General features: G+C 50.5%; 2 protein-coding genes across 5 annotated transcripts; both read right to left on the bottom strand.

The window, feature by feature from the left end:
- Nucleotides 1–2,370: 2,370 nt before the first annotated feature.
- On the bottom strand, nucleotides 2,371–9,035 carry SET (SET nuclear proto-oncogene). 3 transcript variants are annotated; one of them, XM_081339531.1, is made up of 8 exons: nucleotides 8,671–9,035; nucleotides 7,458–7,515; nucleotides 6,818–6,960; nucleotides 6,353–6,456; nucleotides 5,943–6,056; nucleotides 4,990–5,160; nucleotides 4,813–4,903; nucleotides 2,371–3,757 (listed from the first exon to the last, which is right to left on the bottom strand). In XM_081339531.1, the coding sequence occupies exons 1-8, from the start codon at nucleotides 8,741–8,743 to the stop codon at nucleotides 3,750–3,752; spliced, it is 762 nt and encodes a 253-aa protein (XP_081195657.1). In that variant the 5' UTR covers nucleotides 8,744–9,035; the 3' UTR covers nucleotides 2,371–3,749. The 3 variants fall into 3 exon arrangements, with proteins under 3 accessions (XP_081195657.1, XP_081195656.1, XP_081195655.1); XM_081339530.1 differs by having other exon boundaries at nucleotides 4,798–4,903; XM_081339529.1 differs by having other exon boundaries at nucleotides 4,757–4,903.
- A 1,491-nt stretch (nucleotides 9,036–10,526) lies between these two features.
- UBAC1 (UBA domain containing 1) lies at nucleotides 10,527–18,033 on the bottom strand. Of its 2 annotated transcripts, none has more exons than XM_081339555.1 (10): nucleotides 17,785–18,033; nucleotides 15,815–15,935; nucleotides 15,141–15,214; nucleotides 14,583–14,690; nucleotides 13,848–13,950; nucleotides 13,579–13,687; nucleotides 12,979–13,213; nucleotides 12,091–12,177; nucleotides 11,409–11,547; nucleotides 10,527–11,119 (listed from the first exon to the last, which is right to left on the bottom strand). In XM_081339555.1, the coding sequence occupies exons 1-10, from the start codon at nucleotides 17,920–17,922 to the stop codon at nucleotides 11,004–11,006; spliced, it is 1,230 nt and encodes a 409-aa protein (XP_081195681.1). In that variant the 5' UTR covers nucleotides 17,923–18,033; the 3' UTR covers nucleotides 10,527–11,003. The 2 variants fall into 2 exon arrangements, with proteins under 2 accessions (XP_081195681.1, XP_081195682.1); XM_081339556.1 differs by lacking the exon at nucleotides 17,785–18,033 and adding an exon at nucleotides 15,542–15,641.
- Between the last annotated feature and the right edge of the window lie 663 nt (nucleotides 18,034–18,696).

Raw genomic sequence — 18,696 nt, forward strand, 5'->3', positions numbered from 1 at the left:
GAGTTCCTTACAGACGGGATTGTCAGATCTCTCCCCACGACTAGTGGCCAGGATTGAGCAAAGACCGGGTCCAGCCCAAGTCCAAGGGGGCGATCGGGGTCTCCTTTCGCCCCAAGGAAGGCACCACTGGCCCTCTTGGGAGGGCTGCAGGTATCCTGGGCGGCTGACCATGGGCCATCCTGGCTGTCGCTCTCTGGGCTGGGTGGTGGGAGTTCCTCCGCCATTGCCAGGCGATGGAGGGAACTCAGCGGCCAGGACTCCCTTCTCTCCGTCTTCTTTGTGGGTCTTTTGCGTCGGGGACGATGCTCGGCAGTCGGCTGCTTGGCGCCCTTTCCCCACCTTTGAAGCACCTGGTGGAGCAGCCCTGTGCCCGTTGATCCTGTCCCCCTTGTTTCAGAGTTTCTCTTCTCTGCCAGGATGGATCTCTGCCATCCGCAGTGACCGGGCCGGGTCAATTTCGACTTCTTCGGCTAGGACACAGCACGCATGGAGGGTGTGTGGGGTGCCCCGGGAGATTTAGATGTTGTAGACGTCGCCATTCAGCCCGCCTTGGAAGAGGTCTATCAGCAAATCCTGTGGCCAGTCAGTTAACCTGCACACCAAACCACGGAACTCTTATGTGTAGGCAGCCACGGGTCCCTGGCCTGGCGTTATGGCTTTAATTCTTGTTTTGGCTTTCTGGTCCACGAGGGGGTCTTCGGATCTCTTCCGGAGGGCTGCTGTGAACCAAGTGAAGTTGCGCAGCTCCTGGGCATCGCCATTGTGGAGGGCTACCATCCACTTTGCGGCACTCCCTTCTAGCACCAGGGTCACACTTTGCACCTTGAGCCCTTCGGTCGGTAGGCCAGCCCCATCCTGTAGACCCACACATGGGTCAGGCAGGACACCAGCCGCTTTGGTTCTCTGCTGAATGTCACCCCCGAATCTGCTGGTCTGCACTCTCCTCCTTGGTAGGGCGGCCCATGCCGGTGGTGGCAGCTGGGCCTCTCTGCTCTCCTTTGGAGTCTCGGCCTGGCCTCCTCCCCGTTGCTTTCTTGTGCAGGTATCTCGTGCGTCGTGCATCTCTGGGTTGTTATTGCAGAGCTAAGTCAGTCCCGACTTAGACAAGATCCTCGACTCCATTTGAAGTGATTGATCCTTTTAGTAAAGTTGAGTGGTTGCAGCGAAGATCCCAGAAGATTTCCCGGGGAGAGGCTAAACTTTCTCTCCTTTTTCCTGGCCCTCTCCCTTGACCAGTCCCTCGGTGTCCAATAGTAGGCCATTTTGATGTTTTGGGAACTGCTTTGATGCTTGGCGCCTCTAGCACTCTTCCCAAGCCATGTGTTCACGGTAGCCGGCTTATTCCGGTTTGAAACCTTGGCTTCTTGTCAGCTTGTCTCCCTCCCCCGCTGCACAAACCCATCCTTTGCCTCCCCAAATTCCTTCCTCGCTCCCAATGCGTTTTATGGCAGGATGCCAGCAAAGGGAAGATGGAAGAACTGACATGCAGGCAGACTTTGAGCCAGTCACTCTGTGTATCCACTTCATAATGTTGTGGGTAAAATAGGGGCGAGCCTCAAGTGATTTACAAAAATAAAGATGGGATGTAAATAAATAGAAATAAGGACTGCATTACAATAAACATTTCTTCATTGCAATGGTATACTATATAACAGGGACATTTTTCAGCAACATTGTATGCAATAAAATCTCTTCCAGCCTTAGTATTCCGTTTTAATGAAACAAGTGGCTGTAATTGGGGCCTTTCGTTTCCACTTTTAAACTTTTTTGGTGCGATTTATATCCACTTTGTAAGCCCGATTTTAATTTTGGGAGAAAAGAGTTCTCACTGGGTGCCAATTTGCAATGCAAACATTCTAACAATATCCAACTTGTATTCAGAGAGATCTCTTAATTTGATCCTGTAAACTGTTGGAAATGAAGCCTGAATTTGTTTCATCTCAGAACTGATTAAAAATAAGCATATTTGAAGGCAGTTACTTAAGAGGGCAGAAGAGCCATTATTTCAATACGGTTTTTTTTCTGAGTAAAAGATGCTGTAAAGACCCAAAATAAAATTGAGTTTGGCTGCACCAGTGCAAGAAGTCGCATCTCATTTTTTTTTAGCAAGCAATGCTTGCTATTTGAGACTCTTTCAAAATCATAGATGGGATTTACTTATATGGTACTTTACCAATTTCTCAAATGCGGTCTAATTTGCTGGTCTCGACTATATTAGAGCTGCATTTTAGTTTTATCGACTTCATACATTACAGCGCTTTAAAAATTTGCTCAGTGGCACAAAAGCTCAAGAGGAACATCATAATCCCCGTGAGCTCTGCCCACATTTCCCAAGGGAAACAAAGCTTTTAATTCAAGCCACTCCAAAAGACCAATCCAGTGATGATCTTTATTGATATCAACAGATGAAGTTACACAATTTTTCCTACATTGAATTAAAATTTAAAAAGCATCACTCTAGGATACCTCAAACATCTTCATCTCCCCAAAAACCATGTTTGGAAAACCAGCCAGTTCAGCTTTGTTTATTCCTGGGCTGCCAGGTTTTTTCCACCCCAGAGAAACAGCCAGTCACAATTCACAGGAAAAAATAAAGAATAAAAAGCAAGGTATGACTTTTAGCCTGAACCTGGACCCCACCAGCCCTGGACAGAATGAGGGGAAGCGGGTTGCAACTGTTTGCACAACCAACGTTGTGTCCCTTGTGATGTATTTTGCTCTAGTGGCATGCTGAAACACCGAACTCATCGGGATGGGTCCAAAGCAGGCTCTGTTCAGTGAAGACTATTAGCCCCCTTGTGTACACATTAAGTTTTATTGTAACAAAGCAACTTGTACACTTTTTTAACGTTTAAAACTGAGCATCTTTCTTTTTTCCAGTGAAACAAAAAAAAAGTTGGAAAATAAAAACCAAAACAAGGAACGAAATTACAGTAGAGAATGTAAATTCCAAATAAGATCCTACGGGGCTTGCTGATTCTCCCATCGTGGAAGGGCTGAACTGTAATCATTAGGAGAATTTAATTAATTTTTTTTCATTTTAAAGTGACATCTTAAACTGCAAAGATGTTTGTTAAACATCACGATTAAACATGCCAAAAGGAGAAGAAGCCATGTTGTCAAAATGCCCATTTAACCCACCCCAACATCTGAAACCCACCCCTTGCTTACCCTGTCTATAACCCCCCCCATTTTTTTTTAGCTTTTTTTCATTTTTTTAAACAAGAGAAATAGACAGATACATGTTGGTAAATGCTAACTGTCCATATTCACATAAGAGACACAGTGTAATCTCTGAACCCAATATACAGAGAAAGAAGGAAAAAGCTAGATTCTATGCACTACCACACAGGGGGGCCTAGCACTCCGCAGCCTCCAGCAGGAGCAGACGGCTCTCGTTCTTCCCCACAGAACACAGTGCGCTGATGCCACTGACAGTTTTTTTTCTTCTTTTTCTTTTTTTTCGTTTCAAAAACAGGGATTAAAAAAATGGAAAATGGGTCGAGATTCTCTTCCACTGTATTCTGCTCAAGATATTTTTCTCCAAAATCATTTGTGAACCATGGTGAAGAGAAGGAAAGAAAAGACAATGCGACTGAGCACAAGAGGGCGGGCGGGCGGGCGGGGGGGGGAACGGAAGGGGGGGGAAGGAATAAGACAGCCATTTGCTCCCAGGGACTGGTGGTGGTGGAGGGAAGAGGAAGGTTGGACTGTGGTTGGAATCTGTCAGTGTTCAGTCATCTTCTCCTTCATCCTCCTGTGGAAAGAAAATCAGCACTTTCAAATAAATGGCTGGTTAAGGAATGGTTAAATAAACCGCCTGCGTGTCACGTTTCCTTTGCTTTACACTCTTGTGGCCCGACAAACCAGGGACACAATTAAGAGGGTAGTTTGAACAAACCTAATCTAAGGATCTCGTTACTGAGGCAGGCTTAGCGGTGTCCCTATTAATGGCTCTCGGGTCCTAGTCTGAAGTTCTTTTATGCTGCCGAGAAATAGATTATTACACCGAAAGAGGAACCTGAACTTGAAAGGACCACCACCCGCTAAGAGAGGGAAAAAAAACACGAACGCCACTATTCTATTTTGACCGGAGGCAATTTTCGAGAGGAAAAATCAGCGTTCCTTTTAGGCAGAGGGTGAAGTGGGCTTTGGCTGTGCAAATGAAACAGATGCTCCTTTTAGCGCCTTTGGACCAAGCACAAAAGGAGGTCCTGTGCAGCAGGGTTTCCTGACCTCAGCAACTTTAAAGATGTGTGGACTTCAACTCCCAGAATTCTCCAGCCAGGCTCTGGAGCATAATATGACCTAAGTAAAATAGCAGGTTACACCACGCACGTAGAGGAGAAAAACCATTAACTGGTGCTTATGCAACTTGCCCAGTGGCATTTCTCCCCTATATGGTAGCAGTACATCAGTTCATGGCAATAAAAGAAACATTTCCTTCCAAATCAATTCATGTGCCATCAATAAGCTAATTGTGCTAAGCCAATCCTGTATCTATGCTTTGAATTACACGGGAATTTATCAGCAAAAATTAAGTCTCCTGCTGGCCGACACGAATGCAAGTTATACAAATTGCAATTGTAACTACAGCAGCGGCTGAATTCGAACTCCGAATCAGCCAAAGCAGTGGTTTACGGTGAAGTATTCCGTTCATGGAATCTTCAAAGACTAGTTCTGTTCTGAGCTTAAAGTTCAGGGCAACACAAGGTCACTAACTGCCATCCCAAGAGGGAAATCTTAGAGCTCTAACCTCTCCTTCTTCTCCCTCATCATCATCTTCATCTTCCTCACCCTCATCTTCATCACCTTCCTCATCGATGTCCTCCAAGCCTTCCTCCTCTTCGTCGTCGTCGTCATCCTCCTCTCCCTCACCTTCTTCATCATCCATATCAGGTACCTTGTTGGGCACAAACAGAGTTAGCAAAGGGCCCCCTGAGCCTTAGACAGCCGCGCAACTAGCCGGTCCCCCCGGCGGGCGCTCACCAAGTAGTACTGCAGCGGATTTGGCCAGATGTCGTCCTTGATGACCTCCCCCAGTTCATCGGCGCCCGCATCAGAGTGGTCTGTGAACCAGGTAAAGAAGCTCTCTGGTTCTTCATGCTGCCTCTTTCTGCTGGCCTTGTTCTGCGTCTGGCTTGAGCGTTTTGTCAGGTCCTTGGTCCAAAAAAACAGGGAAAGATTAATCCTCCCATCCACCTGTTTTCTGTCACAACTGCTTGGGTGTCAATTTACAACTCGATTTGTTATTAAAAAGTTAGCAATTATGTAACTCCCCCCCCCAAACACAGCAGATCCATTTGATGTTTCTGCTACAATTTGGAAGTTGAGTTCATCTGCCTCTCTTCCTTTGACTGTCTATCATGGCACAGAAGTCAATAACTGTGAAGGAAAACAGAGCTTCGTGCCGGGAATAGCTTACGACAATTACAAATATTGCAGCCAGTTACAATTCAAGCATTATGGAAGGAGCAACTGCAGGCAGACATGACCTGCAAGTTATTTCTCTCATCATGAAGTTAAAGGGTTGAATGACCCCAAAGGAAGTCAGCATAAAGCTTAACAGTCTCAGGACAAATTTAATTTTGCACACTTATCATTTCCATTGGCCTGTAGCAGGCTGATCATGGCTTCCAACTGAGACCCTCCTTTTCATGTTATAGGGTGGGATTCAACCTGACATGCTGCCGAGAACTTTAAGAAACAACCCCCAATGGCTTATCCTGCTCCCAATTCTAGCCAGAGGAAATGCTACATTAGCAACCTGAATCGACATTCTAACCAGAGTGACCTGCTTACAAGAGCAGATGTACTACGATAGTAAGAGTGCCTGGGAACACTTTTTCCAATTCTACACATTTTATTATAAGCCATCAGCTTTCGTGAACCTCTTTTTACTATTACACAGGGTGATTTTATACTTAATGGAGTTAAAATACCTTCCCAGATTTCCATTTGATTTCACTGGACTTGGATGAGGGGTCTCCACTTTCGTTCAGATGAAACTCTTTGGAGAGCATCTTGTTTTCAAAATAGGGATTCTCATCAAAATACTGCATTTAAAGGAACAAAAATAGAAACAAAGAAATTGACAAATTGCGTGTAGTGATCTCTAAATTGCTTATAATCCATACACTAAGCTTACACGTTTCCCTTGCACAATTCAAGTGCAGGTTGTTCCAACCCCCCCCATCACCAACAAGCACCTCAAAAGGGTTGTAAGCCCATCCTCTGGAGGACATTTTGAGACATGCTACGTAGAAAATGTACTCCAAACAGCATTAACCCCCCCCACACACACACACAACTGAAAAGTAGTGTAAAGACGGTGTCGTACACCTGTACTTACAAAATCTATTCTGTAACCTGATTTGATGTCCTCAAACTCCGTCACCTCAACTCTGATCAAATAATGCAATGCTTCTTCATCTTCCTCTCCCAGAAGTGCAGATACTAAAGCGGGAAGATGAAATTTGTGTTACAAATAGTTTCGTATGAAGCCACTGTCTCATTAATCAGACCTGTTTCTCTCTCAAACGTACGCTTCCCTATTAAATTTCTATATTAAGTGTCCTAGGATGCTAAATTTAACAGGAAATTAGGAGGAACAATACGAGGTATGTTCACTGCTTTATTTATAAAAATAAAGCAGGGATTTAAAGAAATCTAAAATCTAATAAAAAATAGAAACTAACTCAGTGACTTCTGCATTTTAAAACTTTCATTTTGCATGTGATATGAAAGATTACAAGTCACTTAAAAGAAATTGTTTTGGACGTTTCCAGATAAAAATGCATAAAACAACTTTGCTTACCTTGTGGGTGGTTGACAAATGTTGTAACCCAAAAGTTGGGGATTTTGGCGATCAATTCTGACCTTTTCTGGAAGAATGGTTGGCGGAGTTTGTTGTATTTCTGTTCTACTTTCAAAATTTCCTCACTGGCTTGTTCATTCAGTCTGAACACAAGATTTAAACACATGTGAAAACCTTTGCACGGTACTTAAAGCTGGTGTACTAAGCAGGTTTTAACCCAATATGGAACCTTTCACATAGTGAAATGCCAAATCCACACTTTCATCATAAAATGTAACATTTATCAAAGACAGATTTTGTTTTGGGCTTTGGTAGAAAATTTCAGCTGAAAAGTTCCAGCTTACAAAAGAAATAATTTGAGCATTAGTTTTAACTGTTCTGCATGAGAGCTCTTGTTTTGCAGAAATAATGTTACAATTTATGTCAAATCCTCAAAACGGTGGGAGGAAAAGTGAAACAGGCAAATTGTGTTACATTGTAAAAAAGGGACTTTTCTCAACTAATTCCCAAGCAAAAACGGTTTAGACACTGAAATTCTGTATATTAAAAACCATCTCCTTACGACCGGAAAAATATTTACAATACCATCATTTTACAGGATGGCAAACTAACCACAAACAGATTTAAAAGCATAGTTTACCTGTCTATTTCATTCTGTACTTCATCAATATGTTCAATCGCTTCCTGCTGCTCTTTGTCTGGGGGGGATGGGGGAGGGGAAATAAAAGTTTATTGACGCCCCTACAAAAAGGATCAAACTGGGGACAAGGCAATGTTTTGAAAACATCACACATTGCGTCAAGCCCCCAGACCTTTCGCTAAGTGTTCACGACGGCTGAAATCTGACCCCCTCCAGGAAGCGAAGCCCCCCCCCCCCGCCTCTGGAGCAAGCGCTTAAACGTGCCGCCCCCGCCCACAAGTCTGTTGAGGGGGGCACGCGAGAAGGGGCTCCATCCCTTCCCTTGGCCTAGCAACCCGGCCATGTGACTCTGGACCAGTCCCTTCCTCCCAAGCCCAGCCCGCCTCGCGGGGTTGTTGTGCGGGGGGGGGAGGCAGGAGGCTCAGGCGAGCCCCCGGCCTCGCATAAAAAGGCGGGAGGGTGAAATCTCCTAGGGGGGAGAAGAAGGCCAAAGGCCCTCCGTAGCAGAACATCCGGCTGTGCCGCGAGCCGTAATGAGAACCGCCCCGCGCTTCTGCTTCCGGTCCATCCGCCCCCGCCCCGCGGGAGAAAACCCCCGCCCCAAACATAAAAGCAGCCGCATCGAATGGCGGGAAAAAGCCCCCTCCCCCACCCGAACAAAGTTTCCCCCCGTTCGCAGAGCGCCCCCCCCCCGATCCGCTGCAGCAGCAGCTCCGGCAGCCAGAAGGCGCCCCCTCCTCCTCCGGGGGGGGTTTGGGAGAAATAGCCCCTCTCCTCCGCCCCCCCGCCAAGCCAGCTGCCGGCCGCCGAGTCCCCCCCCGGCACGGGCGCCCCTCGCGGGGGGGGGGGAAAGAGAGGGCGCGGGGGGGCGCCCCCCTCCTCCGGCCGGGGGGGTCCGGCACGTGGCGCCCCCGGAGAGCGCGGCCCCCGGCCATGCGGCGAGCGCAGCCATCATGGCGGCCCGATGGGCGAAGGGGGGCGGGCGGAGGGAGCGGCGCCATCGGGCCGGCGGGGCCTCGCTGGGCGGCAGACAAAAGGAGCGCCGAAGATGGCCTCCTCCGCGGGCCGAGCCCGCCAGGCAGCGATCGGCGGGCCAGGCCGCACATCCGGCCTCCTCCTCCGCCGTTCGCGCCTCCGGGGAAGATGGCGGCCGCGCGGAGGGAAGCGGGCGGCGAGGGAGGGGAGGGAGGCGGCAGGCCCCGCCCGCGCCTACCGGAGATCTCGTCGGCCCCGTCGTGGTTGGAGTTGAGCTCCTTCTTGGTGACTTTGGCCGCCGGCGCCGACATGTTGAGGGAGGAGGGCGCGCGGAGCCTCGCCTCAGACCGGCCTGGCCCGGCCGCCGCGCTCCTGCCGCCGCGCTCTCGCTCGCCGGCTCCTGGCCGCGCTCCGCCCGCAAGGCCGCGCTTCGACCGAGGCGGCGGTGGGTGGCCGAGCCCGGGTCGCCTCACGCGATGACCGCCGCCGCCGCCGCCGCCGCCGCCGCCTCCTCAGGCTCCTCCAGGCGAGGGGCGAGCGCTGCGCAGGCGCAGAGAAGCGCTTTCTCTCCTCGCCCTCCCGCGGCCGCCAGCGGACTGAAGTCGCGCACGGCGACTGCGCAGAGCAGGGTCCGACTCGGCCGCTTCTCCCGCCCCCTGAGACGCGCAGGCGCAGAGGCGGCTCCTCCCGGACGCTGGGCGACGGCGAGGGGGGCTCTGCGCACGCGCGGCCGGCCTCCTCTCCTCGGCGGGCGAAGGCCCGCGGGGGAGCGCGCAGGCGCGTGCGGGGCCCGTAAGCCCTCGCCCCAATCGGGTGGCAGGAGGAGAGAGGACGAAGCCGAGCCAAGCCGCATGCGCGGCTGAGGGAGGGAGAGAAAAAGAGAGAGGGAGAAAGAAAAAGACGTCAGCGCGGCTCCTTCGTTCCCGCCCTCCGCCTGTTGGCCTTCTGCGCAAGCCCACGGGCGCTTTCCCCCCTCCCGGGAGAAATGGAATAAAGAAAGGTCAAATGGCCCTGCTCGAGAAGAAAAGCGTTCTACGCAAGCGCGGTGGCGCGGCTTCTCCCCCCTCCCTCCTTGAAACGCGCTTCGCTTTTTTTCCCCAGCGGGAGATGTTTGAGCGAAGGGGCGGAGCTGAGGGAGGAGAGCCCGCCCCTCCCCGCTCTGGATTGGTGGCCGGGAGTCACAATAGGCAGCGCAGAGGCTGGGAATGGGCGAAGCGATCTGGCTCTATCTAGTCCTGATGCCCGCGGGGGCCAGCGCAAGTAGGGTGGCGGGCGCGCATGCGCGGGCGAAGGCTGCTGCGCGCGGGAATTTCCTGCGCTGGGAGTTGCGGCGGGGGGGGGGGCTCTTCAGGTTGCTTTGGGGCTGTTGCGTGCACGGCACATGTTGCACGCCTCCGACCTTTCCTGCAAATAACACGCTGGTGCAGAAAGGCTCCTTTCCAAACTGGGTGGGATGCAATTGGAGAGCAAGTGCCACCCCCCACCCCCGTTCAGGCATGCCCATAACTGCAGCCGCCCCCCCCCCTTTTCCCCAGGTGCTTGGGGGTCGCAAGGGAATGCTGGAGAAAATGCAAATTTTTCGAGCTTCACATTGAACCATTCTTTCCCTGCTAAAGGCAGAGCAGAATCAAGACTCTGGTGGGTGCCAGTTTACTTGGGGCAGATCCCAGAGCCCCCTCCCCCAAGGTTGATATGAGGGGCTGCCCACCAGCGATGGCGCCCTCTTTTCTGGTGCAGCCTCGGGTTGCCTTACACCAAAAATGTGTTTGCACCAGCCACTGAATCATGGCTAACTCAACCTTGGTTCAATCTGGCACTCTGGGAATGCACAACCCACCCGTGAGAAGCTGCAATGCAAGTCTAGGCAAAGAGGCCACGCAGCAGGGTTGATGCCAAATCCCCTGTGCACAGCCTTGGCTTCCTCATTCTTTTAATTCAGGCAGAATCAGAAGAGTCGAAAAAGACTATGGTGGTCTTGCAGGTAGTCCAACCCAGGAGGAGACCCTACACCACGTCAGACAAAATGTAGGATCTTCAACATTCCCTGAGGCAGTACTGGCTGAGTCTGGTAAAGCAAAACTCTCAGGCCGTCAGTTTAAAAATCCTTCTGTATTTTACAACAGAAATAAGGAGAAACCAACATCCCGAGAAAGAGCTTGCGTGCAAACGAAGCCCGAGCTGTTTCTGAAGCTCTGCATGTATGGACGAGGCTGTGCTATTTTTTCCCCAATTGCTGGATTCCTAATTGCAAACGCTTTTTCCAGTTATAATGATGGATCATTTTCTGATTTTCTTTTTTTTAATAAAAACACTTGAAAGAAAAGTAAACAGCCTCTCATTCACCTGTCTCCTACTACACCTAAAAACAGAAACGGTGCAGGGCATAAGCCAAAAGTGGAACCAAACTTAAAGTCTGTAACACGTCAATCCAAAGACTCAAAAGGCAAAAGAAAATGCGCGTCGGGTGCCTTCCCGAACTGCTCGGCCTAGGCCATCAGCGTCCCGGGTTCGTTCTGGGATCAGAGCAAAGCGGCAAACCCAACGGGGCGGAGTGGAGATGGCCAGAGCCCTCTAGGTGCGATTCAATGTCTGGAAGATTCGGGAGATCTGTAACATGACCGGCCCGGTTTCCGGGTCGTTCATCCACTGCGTGCTGTTCAAGGGGTTTTCGAGCATGTCTTCAAAAGCTGTCGGAGAAAAGAGAGGATGGAGGCAGTGCTGCAAATGGTTATAAATTGATCGCCATCCACATGCAACCAGTAAAGTTACTGTTACTTTAATCAGTGTTTCTCAACCTTCACAATTTTTAAGATGCGTGGACTTCAACTCCCAGAATTCTCCAGCAGCACAGGGAATTCTGGGAGTTGAAGTTGCAAGGCTGCAGCAAGTGAGAGAAATCTGGATTACAATGCAAGCATTCCTACCTCCTTCACCTCCTAAGTCTGCATCAAATTCCTGGGGAGCCCTGGGACTTACCAAGTAGAGTTTTAGGGTTTGTCAGCCCCAACTGCACCACGGGGTTTTCTAAGATGGCTTGGAAAAGAGGACTGGCAGGGTCGATTCCCTTGTCTAAATCTTCGGGGGTCGGCTTCCGGTCACCCAGCAGCCACTCGCACTGAGCAGAGGAAATAAAGACAAAGAATGACCGCTTTGCACCCCTTCAAGTGCCACATGAGAAGAAGGGTGAGCAACTCCAGGGCAACTGAGTCTGTCATTTATACTTCTATAAGTGCCTCGTTTAGCACGGCTACCAAACAGGGCAGCTAAACACTTCAACGGATAGTTAAGACAGCAGAAAAAACAATTGCAACCAGCCTGCTTTCCGTAGAAGACCTGTATAATGTGTGGGTCAGAATGAGGGCTGAGGAAATAGCCACAGACCTCCTCATAGCCTAGACATAAACTGTTTCAACTCCTCCCCCTGGGACTCCACTATAGGGCATCGCACACTTCTAGGTTGGAGCTCTCTTTTAACAAGTTTCCACCGGTTACCTCTTGTCCCGCCTTCAGGGGCTTTGGAGAGCAGGCCAACCCCCTTTTCTCTGTGACAGCCCCTCAAATATTGGAAGAAGCTATCACGTCCCCCATGGATTTAAGCCCCCTGGATAGGCAGCATGTAAGAAGCCAGGCAGCCCTGCAGAAGTTGTGAGAGACTCACAGCGGCGTTTTGCTGGTTGTTGTTGACCCTGAGGGCGTCCACCACTTCTTTCTCGTCAAAGCCCATCTCCATTAAGGCTGCCACTGCCTGAAAAGGAACCGTGGAAATGCTTACATGGGTTGCCCAACCGGATCCATTTCTTGCGTCCCATTCCTGGGACCCCCAAGGCCAATGGCTAGTTTTGGGTGGAGCAAAGACGTGCACGGCTCCTATGAAATAACGGGGGTGGCTGTTCTGGGGGAGAGGAATTCAAAGCAGGTCATCAGCTGGTGGGAAAATGGGATTAGAGGTGAGCAGGTTACTGGTAGGAGACATCCCCTCGCCCAGCCTTTGGCTCCCTACACCACTCCGGCTCCAGCGGAGATAAAAAAAAAATATTTTAAAAGCTGGAGCCTTTCTCCATTAGATCTGCCACGTGGGCAGGGAGTTCTGGGGAGGACCTTTAATTCCTTCTGTGGGGTGAGAACAAAAACAGACCAGTTGAGAAAAAAATCCTTTTTTATGTCGCTGGGATTGAATGAGAAAAAGGGCAGGAACGGCTGAGGGGTGGGGGTGGGGGTGCTGGCTCCTCTACCAGCTGCCCTGAAAAATTAATACAGGTCATGTTTGAGGTATGACTGTAATTGAGCTCGGCCACAACGGTTGTAATTTGGGGCACCGTGTGATCAGCCCCAATTTTACAACTTTTTTTTTTTTTGCAGTGGTCCCTAAAGTGAGCTGCTCGTTCATGGCAAGCGGGTTTTCCCCAGAAATTGGAAGTAAAAAAGCTTTACAGCCAAAAGGGTTGTAAGCTGAGGATGGATCCCCCGTACCAGGCGCCGAGTATCTCGGGGGGGGGGGGGTGCAAATGGGCTGGCAAGAGGGAAAACCCGGAGCAGGGAAGAGTACCCGCGGATCCGGACGAAACTCTCGTTTCCTTCGTATCTTCTTGAATATTTCTGTCAGCTCGTCTCTGGGCTCCTCCCGGGCGGCCGCTGAGCTGGCCCCATTGACCGCTGGGGGGATGGCGGGCCCCGCTTCTCTGGCTGCGCTTTCCACGGGGACGTGGCCGGGCATGGGGGCGTCAGCCGTGGGGTCATCGGCATGCTCAATGAGCCACTCCATGGCCTGAGTCACAGACATGCTGCAGGACGAAAGACACACGTCAGTACACGGAATAATCGATAATAAATAGATAACCAGGATAATAATACGCAACAAATTCTTTGTGTTTCCAATCACACTTGGCTAATAAAGAATTCAATTCAATTCAACCTTCTATTTCTCTTCTCTTCTTCTCATACAGTTGGAAGAGACCTTGGAGGTCTTCTAGTCCAACCCCCACTTGCAGGAGACCTTTTTCACAACACGCTTATTGCAATTGCGGAAAGAGAGGGGTTTGTTGGCAGAGACACACCCAGGGCGACGTCACGGGGGAACCAGGCACTGCCCTGTTCTGTGTTCCACGCACTGACATGAGCCCAACGGTTCCCCCCCCATGCCACCTACTGGCTGAGGCGAAGGGCTTTGATGGCTCTGCTCTCGGGGAAGCCCATTTCGGTCAGCTGGCGCAGAGCAACCTCGTCCACTCGGTCATCCTCATCTTCATCCAACATGGCTGGGGAAAGAAAAAAGGGCCGGGTAAGGATGGGCTGGATTCTGTAGGAGGCTGTCTTTGTTCAGGGAGTCCTCAGCCTAAAGCCATTCATTTAACAACCCATAGGAGGAGGAAGGTGACTTTGAGTTATTTATGAGAATAATAAAGGCAGGATGCAAACCGTTTGCCTTCTTGAAGAGCTCGACAGCATCCGGGTTCAGGGCTAGAAGTTTCTGGGCCACTTCGATGAGCGAGACCAAGATTTTCCGAAGCTCCGTCTGAAACTACAAGGAAGAAGAAATTAACACATCTAAAGACACTTCCCAAAAACGCCCCTTCCCTTTTCTTGGCATTCTGCCATTAGCACTGACTTTTGGCAGAAGAATTAATTTCAGTTTAGTTGATTTTTCAATGCACGGTATTCCCCCCCCAACCTTTTTTTTTTTAAATTTTTCCAGGGCCCTTGAGACTCTCAAAAACAATTATTTGCCTCCTGAAAACAATCACTGGGCCTGTGTTTTATTCGTATATGGATACTTTCCTAAAACTGCCCGTTTTGCAGCTACCCTGACATTTACAGTTCTTGCTTCTAAGAGGGGGATTTTCAGCGATGCTCAAGGGTCATCCTTCCCCCCCCCCACCCCAAATGTCTGCTGTCCTTAAGAGCTCAATTGGAGCTGAAATGAAATTAGTACATTGACGAACGACAAGGACGTAGGGTGGATTTGTTCACTGGCCTGGCTCCAGATTGGGATTCACAAGGATTATCGTCCTGCCTGAGCTGTCAATTCTCTTCTAAGGAAGCGTCCAGATTGGCAATACGTGGAGTCTCCAAGGTGGTTGTTGTCAAACCACCCCCCACGCCCGGGCTGAGCGGCAGCCCCACGCCCCGCCCCAGGAGAAGCCAAGCACTCACGTCTCTAATGTTGTGGTAGGCCACGCTCCGATCCACGCTGTGGGAAGGGAGGCTGGTGGTGGCTTTCAGGATGGCCTCATTGTTGGGCGCCTTCGGTTCCTGCTTCCGCTGGATGGGAAAGGAATCCACATTCAGACAACCCCTTGCCTCCAAACATCGGCCCTTTGACTGTTGACCGCCAAGTACTCTGGCTGCCCCAAAGGACAACTAAGCTTATTTTTAAGATGGGAGGCCTGCCTTATATTTGTTCGTTTGTTTATCTGTCTCCTGCCTTTATTATTTTTGAAATAATTCAAGGAGGCGAACATATCTAACATGCCTTCCTTCTCCTCCTCTTTTCCCCACAACCACCCTGTGAGGTGGGTTGCGCTGAGAGGGACTGGCCCAAAGTCACCCAGCCGGCTTTCATGACAAAAGCTCACTTTTGCCCAAGTTTCACGTGGTAAACAATCCAGGCTGGGGATGTGACTAAGGGATGAAAGGAGGGAGCAGGTGCTAAAGTGCAGCTTGACGCACAAAGGCCGAGAGTTTTTCCACATCCCAGCCCTCGGAACTCACCTTTTCCTCAGCAGAGACGTCGGCCATTTTTGGAGGCGCTGGGGGGGCCCTTTTCTTCACCAGGACCAAAACATCTAAGGAGACGAGAGGGAAATAAACGGAATGAGATGTCATGGCTGGCTTCATTTTCTGCTTTGATAGGATAAAAGAACTCCCAGAATTCCCTACCAGCAATCTTTGAGCTGCTAAGGTGGAGAAACAGACATCCTTGGAAATAAAGGCTACGCTTAAAATTGGTACTAGTGGAGGGAGGGAGGGAGGGAGGGAGGGAGGGAAGGAAGGAAGGAAGGAAGGAAGGAAGGAAAAGGAAAAAAGAGGAAGAAGGGCAGAAGGAAGGTGGAAGTCAATAAATACCAAGGGAAATATCTGTGGTCACTCTGAGGCAGAAGGACAGTTCCTACCAGGGTAAGAGATGGCCAGATGAGCAGGGAGGACTCTCTGCCACAAAGATTTAAGCAGAGGCCGGCTGGCCATCTGCTGGGCATCCTGTAGCGGGGATTCCTGCAGCAGATAGGTTGGATTGTAAAGAATGAGGATACTTAAACCTTAATCCCCCCCCCCCCGATATTCGAGACAGCTCTCAAAGGAGGGCATCCATGATGCATTCAATCTTGCCTTTCTGCCTTTCAGAGTTGGGTGTTCTGAATGCCGCGTGACCCCAGCCCCTCCCTCACCTCGATCCTGAATGTTTTCCTCTGAGACCGTCTTGGTGTCACTCAGCACCTTCTCCGAAGCGGCGTGGATGAGTTTGTGGTGCGTCACACATTTCGGGTCCTCGAGGCTGCCCGGCAAGCACTGGGGATTGGGGGGGGGGGGGGAGGAAGAGCAGGGAGTAGAGTGAACCTTTTAAAGCCGCCTCATCGTCAACATTTTTGTGGCTAAGCTAGACAGTTTTTAACTGAATCACTGCAGTTGTTAGTGACACGGTTGTTAAGTGAGTCTGAGTTTCCCGCTTGTCAGAGGATCTTGTTTGCCTTTTTTTGCACTTAACAACTAAATGATTTACTTATCTGCAGTGATTCACTTAACAACCACGGGAAAAACATTGTGAAATTGGGCATAACACACTAAACAACTAGCTTGTTTTAACAACAGACATTCTGGTGCCAACTGTGCTCGTAAGTTGAGGATTACTTGTGCAGACTGATCAGAGAAATAATGGGAATTTTTACACATATATGAGGTTTCTACAGAGCTCGGCTGCCTTCCATAATATGACTTTCTTCTGCGATAATGTCAGGGCTGGTTTATTTTTATATTCCCCCGCGATGACCTTTTGCAGGCGACAGGAGATGTTATCAGCTGATCCCAAACATAAGGCTTGCCACTCTAGGTAAATGTCTGAGTTAATATCCCTTTCAGCAGTCTTAAAACTAGAGGTAGAACAGTCATTTGCTAAAATATTGTTCATTTAAAAACCTGTGCCTGTTTACAAAAGAAAAATAAAATAAAATGGAGATGCAAAAAACTTTCCCTCTTTTCTTAAAATAAAGTGGGCAGATCACCAAAAATGAAACTAAAGATTCATTTGGTGTTCCCCAAAAGTTCACTTTACACTCTTATTGGCCCATTTCAGGGGTGGTTTCTCCATGTTTTGAGCCACAAAAGGAAATCATCCAAATACTATAGGGTGTGAGCTTGTTCTTAAAACACTTGTATTTTCACATATGAACATGCAAGCTATGCAAAAACTAAATACGCATTTTTTTTCTTTATGGAAAGCATCTGTTTTGGGATATTTCAGTCCTGAAATGTTGTTCTTCTCCCAGTCTTCATTTCCAAAAATAACTTTGAAATGCAAAGTCAGGGTTGGCTCAGGACACATCTGTGTGACGGTTAAACAAGCCAGGTTTTTTTTTCCTCACAAAGGAAGGGAAAATTGATCTGAATAGACACTCTGGATATGCCCTGGGGATTCCCACCAGGCCCCCAAAGTTCTTTCTGCCGATATTGCCTTTTAAACTTGGTTACTGCAAACACGTTCTTGGGAGACCGGTTGCTTTCAAGATTAGCCCACCCCACCCCAGGTCTGGAGATAAGCTGTGCTGACTGGGAACCATGGAGGCTGTAGTCAATCCCTCTAGCTCGTTACGATGGGCTATGTAATCCACCACCCCCGTCAGGAGCTCCACAGGGAAGTGGGCCAGAGTGCTGGCTGAGGATGATGGGCACTGTGGACAATGCCCTCTAAAGGACATGAGGAGGTGCAGGGGTCAAATATGATGGGCTATGTAGTGCAACACTCTGACACAAGTCCCAAGGCAGCAGTGCTGATTGAGGATGATGGGCACTGGAGTCAATCCAATCTGAATGGCTCAGAAGAAGAGGGTGGCGGGGCATGAAGGACAAAGGAGCCCCATCACTACTGGGAGGGGCTGGCTGAGGACGATGGGCGCCGGCGTCGCCCTCTCTAAAGGGGCTCGGCAGCTCAGGAGGCCACACTGGCCAAATGAGATGGGCTATGTAGTCCGCCACCTCTGCCAGGAGCCCCAGGTGGGGGCCGACCTAGCCATGCCGGCTGTGGACGATGGGCACCGTAGCCAGCCCCTTCTGAAGGGCAGCCCGACGCAGTCCGGCCCCTAGGCCGTGGGGCGGGTCCGGCCGCGGACGAGGGGCGCTGTAGTCCCCCCCGGGGGGGGCTTACGTGCTTGAGGCAGCGCTCCTTGAGGCGCTCGATGGCCGTGTCCTCCGGGACCTCCTCCAGCCACTCGGCGCCGTCCAGAGCGCAGATTCGCAGCCGCAGCACCTTCGCCGCGAAGATCTTCTCCTCCTGCACGAACATCGCCGCCGCCGCCGCCGCCTCAGGGCCCGCGGCCCGGCCCGGCCCCACCGACTGGCCCCCGCGCCGGAAATGGGCGGGCCGCGCGGCGCCCCGCCTCTTCCGCTCTGGGCCCGGGGAGAGCGAGAGGCAGCCTTTCTAGACCGAAGCTGGTTCGCCCCTTTGCTGCCCCCGGCGCCCGGGCCGGGGATTGCAGCCTCGTAGCGCCTATGTGTCCGGCGCGTGGTTTTCGGATCCCCCAAATCGGGGTTCAGTCTTGGCTCCCCCGTTAAGCCCGCCACCCCCGAGTCTTTCCCGCGCGCATCGCTTCTGCTTTCCTTCTCCAGGCAAGGAAAGGCGGTCAGCGATTGCGTCGCACCTCTGGCTTGCAGGCCAAGAGCTGCCCCGGCGAGTTGGGAGCTACCGTCCCTTTTCCTGGCGCCCGTCCACGTCCAAGCGGGGAAACGGGGTTAGCCCGGGAAGTCTCCACCCAGAGCCTCGCTTCACTCGGTCCTTCATTTCTTAATGACGTCTATTTTATTGCAATTTCGTCGTGGCATTGTTGAGTTGAACCATTGAGAGTCGGGCAGAACACACACGTTTAATAATTAGGGATGTTCGCTGCCTTGAGTGATTTATAAAAATAATAAAGGCGGGATAAACATATAATAACAAACAATTGCTGTTCAAATGGGGCTTGTTGGGACCAAAGGCTGGCAGTATGTCATCCCAAGCTTTGATTAATTTATCAAATTTATTTGATGCTGCCCATCTCATGATTCAGGAGACTCTGAGGGG

The sequence above is a fragment of the Vipera berus genome (genome assembly GCF_964194415.1).
Source record: "Vipera berus genome assembly, chromosome: 15".
In the NCBI taxonomy this organism is placed as follows: Eukaryota; Metazoa; Chordata; class Lepidosauria; order Squamata; family Viperidae; genus Vipera; species Vipera berus.